Raw genomic sequence first — 13,953 nt, 5'->3', positions numbered from 1 at the left:
TATGTAACAAACTGCAGTTTAGAAGACTATGAAACTGAACATTTACTGGACAGGGGTCCAAAGAGCAAAGAAATGTTGTAAACCAAGATGCACCCTCAAGCCCTCCCAAGCCACACCTGGTCATTACTTGGCATGAAGAAGCAGGAGACGATGCTCTCCCAGGTGAACGAGGAATGGAGAGGGACAGTCACCACCATCCTGGGCTTACTCCTTGAGCACCAGCTCAGTGAGTGGTGCCCCTCAAAGGGCCTCTACTCTTGTGACAGTTGCACCCCAGAACAGGTCCTCTGTTTTCTGAATGCTCAGATACGAGGAAAAGGACCGACAGTCCCCAGTAAATGACGCATCCACCCAGTATGAGAGTGCCTGGCAACAAAGGGCCAACAGCGAGCTGATGGGCCTCTTGATGCCCACGTCCAGTTCTCCCTAACGAGTGAGACTCCAAAGTCCCAACGAATCCTGGTCTCTGGAAATCCACGATCTCCGTGACTTCCCCATTTCTGACTGATATGGTTAAGAGCTGTTACAACTTTCCCTCCCTTGACCCTCTCAAATGTCAAGGTGTAGGAACTAATATAGCCAAAAGTTATCTGGCCTATCACAGTCCCAACTGTTAATCATACTAATAACCAAGGTCTACATCTAATTAATGCAACTCACTACAGCTCAGTGAGTACAGAATAGCATTCTCACAGCGGATGAAGCAAGAACAGAAAGTCACCCATATGACCAGATTGGGAGAAATACCTAAAAATCAAAGCGGGTGTGGGCACCTGGGTGGCTCAGTTGGTTAAGCGACTGCCTTCGGCTCAGGTCATGATCCTGGAGTCCTGGATCGAGTCCCACATCAGGCTCCCTGCTCAGCAGGGTGTCTGCTTCTCCCTCTGACCCTCTTCCCTCTTGTGCTTGCTATCTCTCATTCTCTCTAATAAAATCTTTAAAAAAAAAAAATCAAAGCGGGTGCATTTTATGCTGTACGGACACAGGATATGCGGATGGAGAAGAAAAATGGAAGTCAACGTTTCTTTAAGGACTTGCATCATTTAACCCCCTGATGCACAAGTACTGACCACAAAAACACCTGAGGTGGTACCAGAATTTTTTTTTTTTAATATAAGCCATTGGGTCATAAAAGTCAACCCCTCTTGACCACACAGTATCAACTGTTCCAATTTACTAAGCAATTTTAGGCTTGAAAACCTCCAGAAACGGTTACTACTAGCTCCATCCTGTTACTGAACATGCTGATGGCTTTTGCCACTACTGAAATGCAACAGCAGAGACAATAAGACCGATTATAAACTACTGTTCGATTCTCTGAAAATAAAATTTCAAACTAATTATGTAGCGCTTCAAAGAAAAATGAGAAGAGCAGTCCCTGAAGAGGGTAGTGATAGCTAGGAGGTAGGTAATCAAGGAGAAATTTTAAACCTTTAGAAGATAATAAACAAATGACAACTGACTAGAAAGATGCCATCTCCCCCCACCCCCCCGAGCTTGGCCATTCTGTAAGGAACAGACTTGAGCAGACTAGGTACACAGATTCTAAGAGTAACTTCAGGAAATCTAAAGCTACCTCTACAGTCTACAATTTGCCCTTGAAAGAACTTCAAAGAAAAAGAGGAAGGACAAATCGGTATTCGTGCAGCCACGAACATCGTCGTCTTCATTATAAAGCTACCGAGTTTCCAAACTCGCATCTGGATCCTCTGGAGCTGTAAAGGAAGCACAATCCACTGGAACTCAACGAGACCAACTGAGGGACCACAGGGATGCAGGGCAATGAGCAGCCTGACATCCCAAGCGTGTGCTGTCCTGTCTTCTTCAAGGACTGTTAAGGATTTCTGCCCCTAAACAGAGACATGCAAGCACACGGCAGGCAGACAGGACACGCAGTGCGTGACAGACGGTGCACATGGGACACGGGCCCGTCAGGGCAGGCGCCCCGATGCCTGTTTCCACAAGGCATCCGAGCCTACAGAATCACAGAAACGCGTAGGGACCAACAAATGACCAGAGCCTGCAATGTCCACTACGAGCTCTGCTCGCACGTCATTCCTCGTGGGTGCGATGCTGCCAGTGCTGGGAAGATGCCTCACGGCTCCGGGTAAAAAGGACTCCTTAACACCCCCACCCCAGAACACATTTGTAAAATGAACATTCCTATCAACAACACAAGTGCAGAACGAAGGCCACGTTCCCCCAATGCCAATGAAGAACATTGGACGGGGATGCTCCCCAAGAAATTTCAGCAGAAAGACTCTCTGAAGTCAGAAACCTCCGCCTCTACCCTGCATTGTAAAGGAAGAGTTTACAGCGGGATGTGGACACACGCCCCCCAGAAGGATCCCAAACGGGAGACCCCAGGTCTAGTGCAATGCCTCCCGGGAAGCTCTAACTACAGGAGTAGACAGGACCTCTTGCCCCCCTACGGGAGCATCAACCTGCTCTATCGGGAGGTTCGTCCCGCACCTTTAATGACAACTGTAAGTTCTACGTCTGTTCAGTTCCAGGTTATCAACTGCAGTTTCTCAATGACAGAGAAATCATCTATCCCAACAACCTAAATGAAAGCGGGCTTTCTAGTATAAGAATTCTGGTTTGTGAACCTACAACAGGCCTCTCTTCTCCACAGGTCTGAAGGGCTAGGACAGTACGTTTCACAGCTTCCCTTAGTTCCACCGTCTTCAAGAACTTGTTTTTACAGTTTCTATGAAATTTTCTACAGTATTGTTTCCAACAAAAACATTTGATTCTGTAAAGACTCTAGAATTTCCACATGCCTTCCAATTGGGCCTGCACAGACAGAAATTTGTCTGTCATGAAGGAAGCACCCTAGGTCCTCCTGTCTTTCTGGCAGGACCCTATGCTTACCCAAAACAAAGCTGAGTGGGGTTGTTCAAACGCAAGCCACGTCCAGTTTAACATCCCTCTGGCTGGAATTCTAGTCACTGGTGATTGGATCTTCGATGTGATTTTACACATCGAAAAACAAAAAAGAGCTTTATTTTTGTTCACATCTATGTCACCCCATGACTTTACCATGCATATCACGTCTTTAAATGAGCCGGCATCAAGGGGCGCCTGGGTGGCTCAGTCGTTAAGCGTGTCTGCCTTCGGCTCAGGTCATGATCCCAGGGTCCTGGGATCGAGCCCCGCATCAGGCTCCCTGCTCCGCGGGAAGCCTGCTTCTCCCTCTCCCACTCCCCCTGCTTGTGTTCCCTCTCTTGCTGTGTCTGTCAAATAAATAAATAAAATCTTTAAATAAATAAAAAAATAAATGAGCCAGGATCAAACGTACCCTAGAAAACTAGAACCTATTTGTAAAGAATGAGACAGTCGTATAGCTATTTCTTCCTTCCTCATAAAAATGTTACCATAGGAGAAGCTTCAATAAATTGCTCATTAGGTAACACAAATAGGAAAATAAACACCAACCCTCCAAATATACTGAGAAAAAGGAGTACAGGTCACTCAATATCGGCGTCCACCCTGAGGAACAGAACTGAACAAGAATGAAGGGACATTGGAAGCCCAGGCACAAAATCATACACAGACACAAGAAGGCTACAGGCCCCACTCAGGAAAGAATGCACCAAACACATTCGCATTTATTTTTTTTTTTTTTTAAGCAAATGACAAAGACCCAGTTTACCAGCTTTACTTTTTTAAACCTAAGCTTAACATTACATATTTAAACAATTGTCAAATCTTACTAAGTTGCCAGCATTCATGCACTAGAAAAACATCCTCAATTTATTATTAAACGAGAAATGTATTACCATTAATGCATTAATATCTCTCACTACTAAATACTGAAAAAACTTGAAATTATTTTTGTGGAAGATTCATCCTGGCAATGTTAACTTCACAGCAGGCTGACTCTACTTGGCTCACGTTTCAAACACAATGGAAAAGCAGGTCCGTGCTGGTGTTAGTGTACGAAAGAGTCACGGCCACCTTGGATTACGTTTAATAAAAAAGCAAAGTGCATACAGAGATTTACAACAATTTTAAGGACAAAAAACAAAAACAAAACAAAACAAAAACAAAAACAAACAAAAAAAAACCCCAAACAATGGTCCTATTATGTGGTCCCAACAATAAACTCAAAAGTCTATGACAAATAGGGCTCCGATGAGCTGTGTATAAATACTTTAGATTAGGTACAGTTATACTGAAAGTTGAGTTCGTTTGAAATCTTCAAAAAAAAAAGCGTTCCTGTCAGTCCTCAACGGTGCCCGTTACAGCTAACACGCCTGCCACACGCGTGCGTTGTTACTTGTTATCCAAGCGCAGCAGCTGCTCCTTACCATTTATCGTTAAGGACTTTAACTGGCCATTCTCTTCCACTTCCACTCTTTCTTCACCATTCTCCACAATTCTGAAAGATAAAATGCATTTCAAACCTTTTTTTAAAGTCAATACATGTGAATGTACCTGCCTATTTTAAAAAAGCGTTAATTCCCCCTCGCATATATGAAATCACTCATCTTGAGGGCTAAAAACACAGGTGAAAGCAACCTGACAATTCTTTAACATGTTTCTTCTGACAGATAAAAGCGGCGTCTCAAACATTGCACAGCTGAACACTGCATAGGTGAAAATCTGTTTACGGGTTTTATCGTTCTAGCAGCGTTCACCAAAGTTACTGCACGTTACTACGTTATTATACATTTTAAGTGTGGCTCTACATAAAGATTACTTCTACTATGAAAAGCATTAAGCAGCAGTTCAAAAGGGAAAGCTCTAATTCAGACATTAAAAGATCCCACCGCTGCCAGGTTTAACATACAACCTATACATTACACTAGGAGTGTGTGTGCGCGTGTGCACGCTCGCACCCACAAAGGACACGTGGCACCCATGAAACAGTACACCTGCTTACTTAAAAAGTATAAATAACCACCGTACCTCTTTGTAGTGATTTTTCTGCCATTAACCATTTTAGTAGAAGTTGATATAGATTTGAAGCTGCCCATCCCACTACCACCAAATGCCGTGGAAGAGAACGAAGTTAGGCCCCCATGACCTGGTGACGGGAAGGAAGTAAATCCTGTGGGAAAACAGGAAGATTAGGGAGCAATGCGTCAGTACTAATGTAACCCAAGTATGAGTAACAGGAAAACCACAAAGGAACGGATCAAACCAGGAGAGCGGTGCCTGAGCAGAGCGGCCCTGGCACCACGAGGAGGAGGAAGGAGGGCGCATGCTCCCCTGGAGGCTGGGGAGGAGGGCCCCCACTCCTTGCACCCTCTTCCCCGCCCAGGCCCGGCACTCTGCTGAGCCCGCTGGCAGGCAGCTCACCCTAGCCACAAGGGGCCAGCCGGGCCCACGCACCACAGAGGAGCGGGACGGCAACAGGCATCGCCACACGGCAAGAGCAGAACGTTCAGCAGCACAGAACGCCGAACCCAACCTGCTTACCTTCTCCTTGCAACGCGACCACGAAGGGTGAAACTCTATTAAAAGGCTCAAGTAATTTTTAGAAAGAATACTGCAAATACTGAGAAAGTATGGATCTGCCTAATTCACTTGTGGATAACATTCTCAATTATGGCAATCACACTACAGACGCTAAAATCCCTGATTTCCACAAGTTACACAAAAGCAAACCAATTCTTTGATACTGGGACTGGTTTTGCTTGTTTCAAAAGCTTATTACTACTTGTCCCACTTTGAAAATATTCACATTAGAACAAATCCCCATACGCCCTAACCATGACTTTTTACAAGGCTCCTAGAAGTAAGGTCTGCATCCACACACCCCCTCCTAACACATTAGCCACACATTTCTTAAACGAAGTACTATTTTGTTGATGTATTAAATCAGCGTTCTTTGACTCTCCCTTAAGCCTGAGCAGTTCTCCTGCAGCACACTGTGCAGTCTCTAACGACAGGGGCTGCTGTACACAGGCCGTCTGCAGCCAAGGCTCAGCAAACCCACCATTTCCCTCCACGGTGTAGCACAGTACTCAAAGGGAAGAACGCGGAGCTGTATGCTGCAGGCAGCCTTCATAACAAGAACTGCCAATTCCTACCATGTAGCATTTGAAATAATCAGAGAATCAGAAAAAAACAAGAGCTCCTCTGTTAAGAGGAACTATATGAACTTCCAAGAAAAGATCCTAATTCTTCAGGTAAAATATATAATTATATCATGCCACATGCATAATACTCTGGCTAATTAACTGTCCTTTTTTTTTTTTTTTTTTTTACAATTTTTAATGTAATCTCTACACCCAACATGGGGCTCAAACTCAACAACCAGAGGATCAGGAGTCGCATACTCCACCGACTGAGTCAGCCGGGCGCCCCAGATGAGCTGCTTTTAAACAGCCCACTGGATGCTATGGGGCAGGGCAGTCACATACGATCGCACCCTCCTCGTGCACTCTGTGTGGCCACGGGCACTCACACACGGTGTTCCACCCCACCTTCTGATCCCATCAACCTGGACCCTCCTAGAATACTATTTACTGTTTTTTTAAAGCTGCCAAGGAGGTCTGACAAAAAAGGATTCAGAGAGATCATCTACAAGTGGGTTTCTTCACAATTATTTACCCCAAATCAAGTAACTCCTTTTAACCAGGAATTTCATTAAACGTTCACCTTTAATAGTAAGATTAGAGGGGCGCCTGGGTGGCTCAGTCGCTCAGGTTGAGCGACTGCCTTCGGCTCAGGTCATGATCCCAGAGTCCTGGGATCGAGTCCCACATCGGGCTCCCTGCTTCTCCCTCTGCCCCTCTTCCCTCTCGTGCTCTCATTCTCTCTCGAATAAATAAACAAAATAAAATAAAAATAAACTACCGAAATTCTTCTGAGCCATTAAAAAAAAAAAAGTAAGATTAGAAATGGGTTTTCAGGGCGCCTGGGTGGCTCAGATGGTTAGGCATCTGCCTTCGGCTCAGGTCATGATCCCAGGGTCCTGGGATCGAGTCCCGCATCGAGCTCCCTGCTCCCTGGAAGCCTGCTTCTCCCTCTCTCTCTCCCTCTGTCTCTCATGAATAAATAAACAGAATCTTTAAAAAAAAGAAAAGAAAAGAAAAAGAAATGGGTTTTCGAGGAAAATATTCTTGGGAAGATTAGGAGGGAAAATATAGGTTACTAAGTACAGATTTTCTACACATGAAAACTACTGGCAAATCTACAAAGCTATTCTAACCCCAAAGAATATACACTCTTCAAACTGCTCACTGAAACTGTTAATCAGCACTGATGTCTGTTCACAGATTGGACATGAAATCGAAGGATTTAATACCTGTATCGAAAGAAGAAAACCCTCCTCCAAAAGACGGAAATCCACTGAAGGCAGAGAAAAACGACCCTGTGCCTCGGTTCCTGCTTCCACGGGGGCCTCTTCGACTCCCAAAAAAGTCCTCAAATGGGTCTTCTAAAAACAAACAGATGTAGTTTGTAAAGTCTTTATTCAAGCTTATTCTTTTCATGGGAGAGCTGCGATAAAGGGAAAATGGGTTAACACCTTGTAACACACTATTCCATCAGAAGACAAAACTTATCAAGAAGTTTTAACAAAGCTTATCTACACAGCAACCAAAGTTCATCTAATGACCAGCAACTTTACTTACTCGTCTAACTACAGCTAGAATACATTAAGGAATAAATAACCAGACTTGACACAATCACTCTATATAACAAATACAAAATTCGGGGATCACTTATGTGCGCTTCAAACTCAGACAGGGAGCTGGGTTTTTTTTTTCTTTTTGCTGTCAAGATCTTATTTAAATTCAAGTTAGCACATATACAGTGTACTATCAGTGTCAGAGGCAAATTCAGTGAATCATCACTTTCGTATAACACCCAGTGCTCATCACACATCCCGTGCCCCCCTTAATGCCCAACACCCTGTTACCCCATCCCCCACCCCCCCTCCCCACCAACCCTCAGTTTGTTCCCTGGAGTTAAGGCCCCATCCCCCACCCCCTCCCCCCCACCAACCCTCAGTTTGTTCCCTGGAGTTAAAGAGTCTCATAGGGAGTTCTTTTGAGAGTGTGCCTGCGTGCACTGAGTGGCAGGAGGGGCAGAGGGAGAGGCAGACTCCTCGCTGAGCAGGGAGGCCGGCATCAGGACCGGAGCCGATGGCAGTCATTTAACTGAGCCACCCAGGCGCTCTTAGGGAGCTGTTTTAATATGGCCTCTTGAGTCCAAGTAGCAGGCACTGTCCCTGCTGCCACCACTAGAACGATTAAGGGGACTTCACACTCAGGTAACTGTATTCCAGGGAACCTGGGCTACCTTCCCCAACATTAATTAAGAAATAAGAACAAAAATGGATTATTCTAACATTTATTTGCATAACACATAGAGAATGGTGTAACGAGTGAGGCAAAACAGCTGTTGATTCTGGGCCACAGGGTTTAAGAATTCCCTTTACTTTTCTAAAAGCAAAAAAAATTTAGAAAGGATTAGTCAAAGTCAAACCTGAATAAATGTTAATTGGCAGACATTAACAACGTGCTCTATTTTAACAGAAAATTACTGATACAGACAGCCATAGTATTCCTATTAGACATACCAAATGCTCCTGAAAATAAAAATAAGATTAGCCCTGATTTTTGTTGGTTATCAGTCAGTGGGGCACTTACTAAAAACATAGGAATTATACAAACTTTTTTAAAAATACACTGCAGTTCTGTGAATTAATCAGTGTTATTTTCTTTTTCCAGGAAAATAGAGGAGCTCAAGGAATCCTGATGAATGGTAAGAAAAAAATGCACGACAAGAGAAACAAACTACAGAACCAGGACGGTGTATTCGGTACGACCGGGCAAGAGTGACCAAAGCAGGGGAGTTCACGACACAACTCAAGTGCATAGACACACGTGATCTTCGTGGTGAACTCTGCCATGATCCTCAGAGACACATGGAGGACCCGCGAGTTGAGAGCAGATGGCCAGGCAAGGCTAAGAAGCTCAAATTAGGGCCAAGTAAAGAGCGCAGGCACATTCTTGGCCTCTTTGAGCTGTTCTCAGTGAAAATCGGCTAGTCTCCCTTATCTAATGCTACATGCAGGAAGACGGGCCTGAAGGACACATTGAGAGTCACTGGTTACTGGTGCCCTCCTGAAAGTTCTAGAAAGGAGAAGGTGCCAGAGGAAGGAGGAAGGTCTACGTGCAATCCCAGTGCGGAGACATGGCCCCACTGGCCCCTGAGGAGCCAATCCGAGGGTCACAGAGGGTATTGGGTTAGAACTGCTAACTGCTGGCAAGTCAACCCCGAGACTGCTGGCGTTGCAACTTCACGCTGACTTTCCACAGTAAACACTGCCCTTCACAAAATAATTCTTAGGAAAATCATTTATAACCTACTACTTTGTAAATGGGGCTGGGCTTACAGTCCACTGTAACAGAAGTATAAATGGAAGTTCATCTTATCTAAAGCTAGTTAACACTTTGTGAACTTCTCCAGAGACTCACCCTATTCAAATAAAACGAGCCTACACACCTGTGACACCGAATTTTGTCAGAGCCACCCTGATGTCCACCACTCACGTGAAGAAACAGAAACATTACAAATGCAATTTAAAATTTACTGTGCAACTTCTGACTCTCCAAGTTATCAAAAAGATTTTACATGGCCTGCTTTACACTTTCAGGAATCCCTAATCCATGTTGTTCTGCACCTGAGACTTCATTTACACTGAATCCTACCGTGTTTGTTCTTCTAACGTGCTTACTAACTTCTTGAGGTTCACACGGCAATCAAATCCTTAGCGCTGTTCACAAAGCTTGAGAGCGAGATCCAGGGGCCATATGGTACCACCATCAAATACACGGACTCAAATGCTCACACTCTAGGCTAAATGAAGACTTGCATAATTATACAATTCCATTCTTTAGAAGCTACTTCGAAAGCTGGTTTAGAAGTAGGAGTAAGGCCAGTGGATTTTCAGTTTATATTTTCTGGTATTTTTCTAAAACCTCCTTTATCTTATTTTTTGTTGTTGATATTGCACAGCCTAAATGCTTTTCTACAATTGGGGTAGTTATTTTACTCACTGAACTTTACATTACATAATTTCAAAATTAAAGTTACAAAAGTTTAACCCTGAAAATGTAAAGTCTCCTAAGTTACATCGGTCATGGTGGGTAAGTCTCAGTTACATCGGTCATGGTGACACAAACACATTGTTTTTAATATCATGCTTATGCTGTTAAAAGCTGCCACTGTAAAATTAGACAAATCTTTATTAAGAACTTATCACTGGCTATTGCTGGTTTGTACCCTTTCACAAAAAGCAGTTAAGGACTGTGTACCGTGACCTCTCAAAATCCTCAAGCCCCAAATTAAGTGCAATCAATTTTTAAAAACTCTTCAACCCAGCATTTCTACTTCAGGGAAATCACTCATCTCAAACATGGAAATACTACACTGCACTAAGAGAATTCAAAGAATTATATACTGAAAATTGAAACTAACCAAACTTTCCAAAAGAGGAGGTAAATAGCATTTTAAATGCACATTTTAAATGAGCATTAAGTTTAGGCTTTAGAAAAAGGCAGAAGAGAACATTTAGGTAACACATTACAATAGGTGAAAAATGTTAACAGTGGATTTTTTTTAAGATTTTATCTATTTATTTGACAGAGAGAGACACAGCTAGAGAGGGAACACAAGCAGGGAGAGTGGGAGAGGGAGAAGCAGGCTCTCCGCCGAGCAGGGAGCCCGACGCGGGGCTCGATCCCAGGACCCTGGGACCATGACCTGAGCCGAAGGCAGACGCCCAACGACTGAGCCACCCAGGCGCCCCTAACAGTGGATTTTTAATTGGTAGCAAGACAAATGCTGATTATCCCCTTTGTCTCATTTATATTTCCCAAATTCTTGAGTATGCATCATTTTTGAGAATATAAAGGATAAATATTTTATTTGTATTTTAGAAATAAAATTGTGATAAGACAATGTAACATAGCCAAACATGCTACCAAGTACGGTTTTACTTTCAGCCCAGTGGGCATACAAACCACAGCCAGCTGTGTCTGCTCAAGGCTGAGGAAATGGGGAGCGTGCACAGGAGGAACAGACCCCTGAACAATCCGGCTTAGAGGCCCTGACCCCTCACACAGTCACAAATCTGGGTTTAATTTTTGACTCTCCGAATGCTTAACTGCTCATAGCCTACGGCTGACAGGAAGCCTCACCTAGAACACAGGTGATTCACAGATTTTGTATGTTGTAGATATTATATTCTGTATTCCTTCAATAATGTAAGCTAGAGAAAACCAAATGTTAAGAAAATCATAAAATACATTTACAATACTGTAATCCCCCCCCCCCAAAAAAACCACCTACAGAAGTGGAACGGCACAGTATTCAAGGGTCCACTGTACTCCCATCAGCTGCGACCACGCGTGACTCCCTAAGAAGGCGCCCCATGAGTGCCCCCGTATTTTGTTAGAGCTCCGCGAGCGTGTTTTAACACATGAACATCTTGCTCTCCGCCTCTCCTACCCCCTTACCATGTAGCCTGAGACACACTTTTTATCACAGAATTTCAGGACCTCGCCTCCCCATCAAGGAGAAACGTTAGTGCCATTTTTGGGCATTTTCGGGCATACACAGGATAGCTATTCTCACGTCAGGGAAGAAGACGACTGCGCGATTATCTTTATTTGGAGATTAAGTGTAGTAACTTCAGGAGAGTGTGGGTATCCAAGTGACAGAGGGTGGGCCTGTGCTGGTGAATTTCACATGGCAACTTCAAGGGGCCCCAGGGTGCTCAGATATTTGGTCAATTACTATTCTGGGTGTGTCTCTGAGGGTGTTTTGGATGAGATTAACATTTAGATCAGTAGCCTGAGTGGCTGGCCTCATCCAATCCGTCCGAAGGGCTGAAGAGAACAAAGACCACCCTCCCCCAAGTAAGAGAATTCTCCAGCCTGATGGGTATTCAACTGGAACACTGGCTCTTCCAGCCTGACGGCCTTTGGACTCCAATCCAGACAGCAGCTCTGCAAATTTTGAACTTGTCAGTCTCCATAATCGACTGAGCCAACTCCTTATAGTGAACTTCCTCAGATATGGATATATAATCAGAAACAGAAATATGTAAATGTAGACCACGTTGCTTCTCTCTGGAGAAATGGAGTACAGATTTCAAAAAATAAAACCGGTATTCTCGATCATTTATTTTACAAGGATGTTTAGGCAGGGGAGATACGAAGGCGACCTGGAACAGACACAGGTCTGGAGTGTAAGCCAACACAGTCACATAAGGGCTTGAGGCGCTGAGCCCTGGATGTACTGCACACCTCCTCCACCTCAGAGATGATCCTGTTAGTCTCTCAGAAAGAGGAAAATGAATCCTTGACGGGATCAGTGATATTAGCAAGATACTCATCAAGAGCAAAGTAACAAGGTCAAACTTAGGACAAAAAGTACATTTAACTGAATGTTGTGGAATAATTTAGCACAAACCCACCATAACAAATGCTTACGTGCATGCACACATACAGCCTTAAGGAAAAAAGAAGTATTGTGAAATATGTTTTAAGCCATACATTTAAAGTTTTACCAAAATTCAGTATCTGATAGATAACCACAAAACAAATTTGGAGGAACAGATCAAGTAACTCCTCTAACTCCACACCAAACGCAAGCACAGGAACAAAACTAAATCCACCATGATTAGTACTGCTCCTACCCCACCATCCTGAAGTACACACTTCAGGAAGAACAAATCCCAACCAAGGAAGAAGAGGCTTTAATGGCAGGAGGCACCAGCTACTCTTTTCCCCAGGGCCTCACACTATGAACTCCCCAGCCACAGAGAAAAATTGCGGGGAACAGAACAAAACAAAATCTGAACGCACCACGGGCATTTCAAATAAAGAGTGTTGCCTGTTCAACTTCCCTACACTCTCCCACAGCTGCGGCCACAGAACATCTTCCCCAGATTCCCAGGAAGGAAGTGGTCCCCTCAACTACACTACAGAGTCCAAAATTCCACGTGGAAGACATGAGGAGCCAAAACTACAAGAGACTCTGGAAACTGACCCAAGCGAGGCCCACAACTACACTAGAAGTTTAAGAACCAACAGAACCAACAGAAGTCAAGGCACTGGCTTTACCTGGAAAACTGAAACTGCACACAGAGGGCCCTGGCTGTCTGGGTGATTCAGACCCGGCACGCAGACCCTCACTACGGGGTGCCCCATCTGCGGTGGGCTGGCCAGCACTGCTGTTCTCCTGGCCCAGAAACAGTTCTCAGAACCACCTTCTCCAGGAACCAGCCATTTCCTCTCCCTGCTGGGGGTGCAGCTGAGGGACCGGACTGACAGGAACCAGTCTGAATCACTCGCAGGCACAAACTCAAGAACCGAAAAGCTGGCGTCACCAGCATGGCAGCTACCCACTCGCCAGCCTACCTTCAAATGAAAATGGGACTATTTCCACCCTCCAAGAGCAAGAGTTCTCAAACGAGCACAGAACGATACATTTTGTTATGTTCTCCAAGAAAATCTTACCAGGGCACTAAGCCTCCTCCAAGATGAACAAGTGGAGAAGCCAGAGGGGCAGCAATACTGCCCCCCCCAACTCATTCAGGACCACGGGCTCTGTGGTCGCTGTACAAGTTGCATGAAAACCATCTTTAGCTACTACGGCTGGAAACCAGTCTAACACGCTCCGTATCTATGTGGATTTTTAAGTCTTATTCCCTGCCTTCTTTCAACTTATGCGTGTACAGGGATGCCCTAAGGAATTCGGGAGGGCACCCGTGCCTCCGAACTCCGACTTCGGGTTTCTTTTGGCACACCTCACCTTCAAGGCTTCCCCTTCTTTCTCCGTCCAAAACGGGCTGCTTCTCAAGTATGCAGACAACTCTTTAGGGAAAACGACTTTACAGGATGGACTGTGGCCCTCCGAAATGATGTGGAATCCTGAAGCCCCAGGCCCGAGTGTGACCTCATTCGGAAGGAAACAGACTCT

General features: G+C 44.6%; 1 protein-coding gene across 4 annotated transcripts in view; it reads right to left on the bottom strand.

Annotated features, from left to right (window-relative positions):
• Window positions 1-13,953, bottom strand: part of DNAJB6 (DnaJ heat shock protein family (Hsp40) member B6) — a 70,218-nt gene that overhangs the window by 21,205 nt on the left and 35,060 nt on the right. For all 4 annotated transcript variants that reach the window (XM_027573387.1, XM_027573386.2, XM_027573384.1 and 1 more), the window contains 3 exons: window positions 7,262-7,393; window positions 4,915-5,056; window positions 4,314-4,384 (listed from right to left, as the gene is read on the bottom strand). In XM_027573387.1, the coding sequence (XP_027429188.1) occupies window positions 4,314-4,384; window positions 4,915-5,056; window positions 7,262-7,393 (345 nt within the window). The remainder of the gene's footprint in view (window positions 1-4,313; window positions 4,385-4,914; window positions 5,057-7,261; window positions 7,394-13,953) is intronic.

This window comes from Zalophus californianus, chromosome 12 (genome assembly GCF_009762305.2).
Source record: "Zalophus californianus isolate mZalCal1 chromosome 12, mZalCal1.pri.v2, whole genome shotgun sequence".
Classification (NCBI taxonomy): Eukaryota; Metazoa; Chordata; class Mammalia; order Carnivora; family Otariidae; genus Zalophus; species Zalophus californianus.
This window is presented reverse-complemented; position numbering and strand designations above follow the sequence as displayed.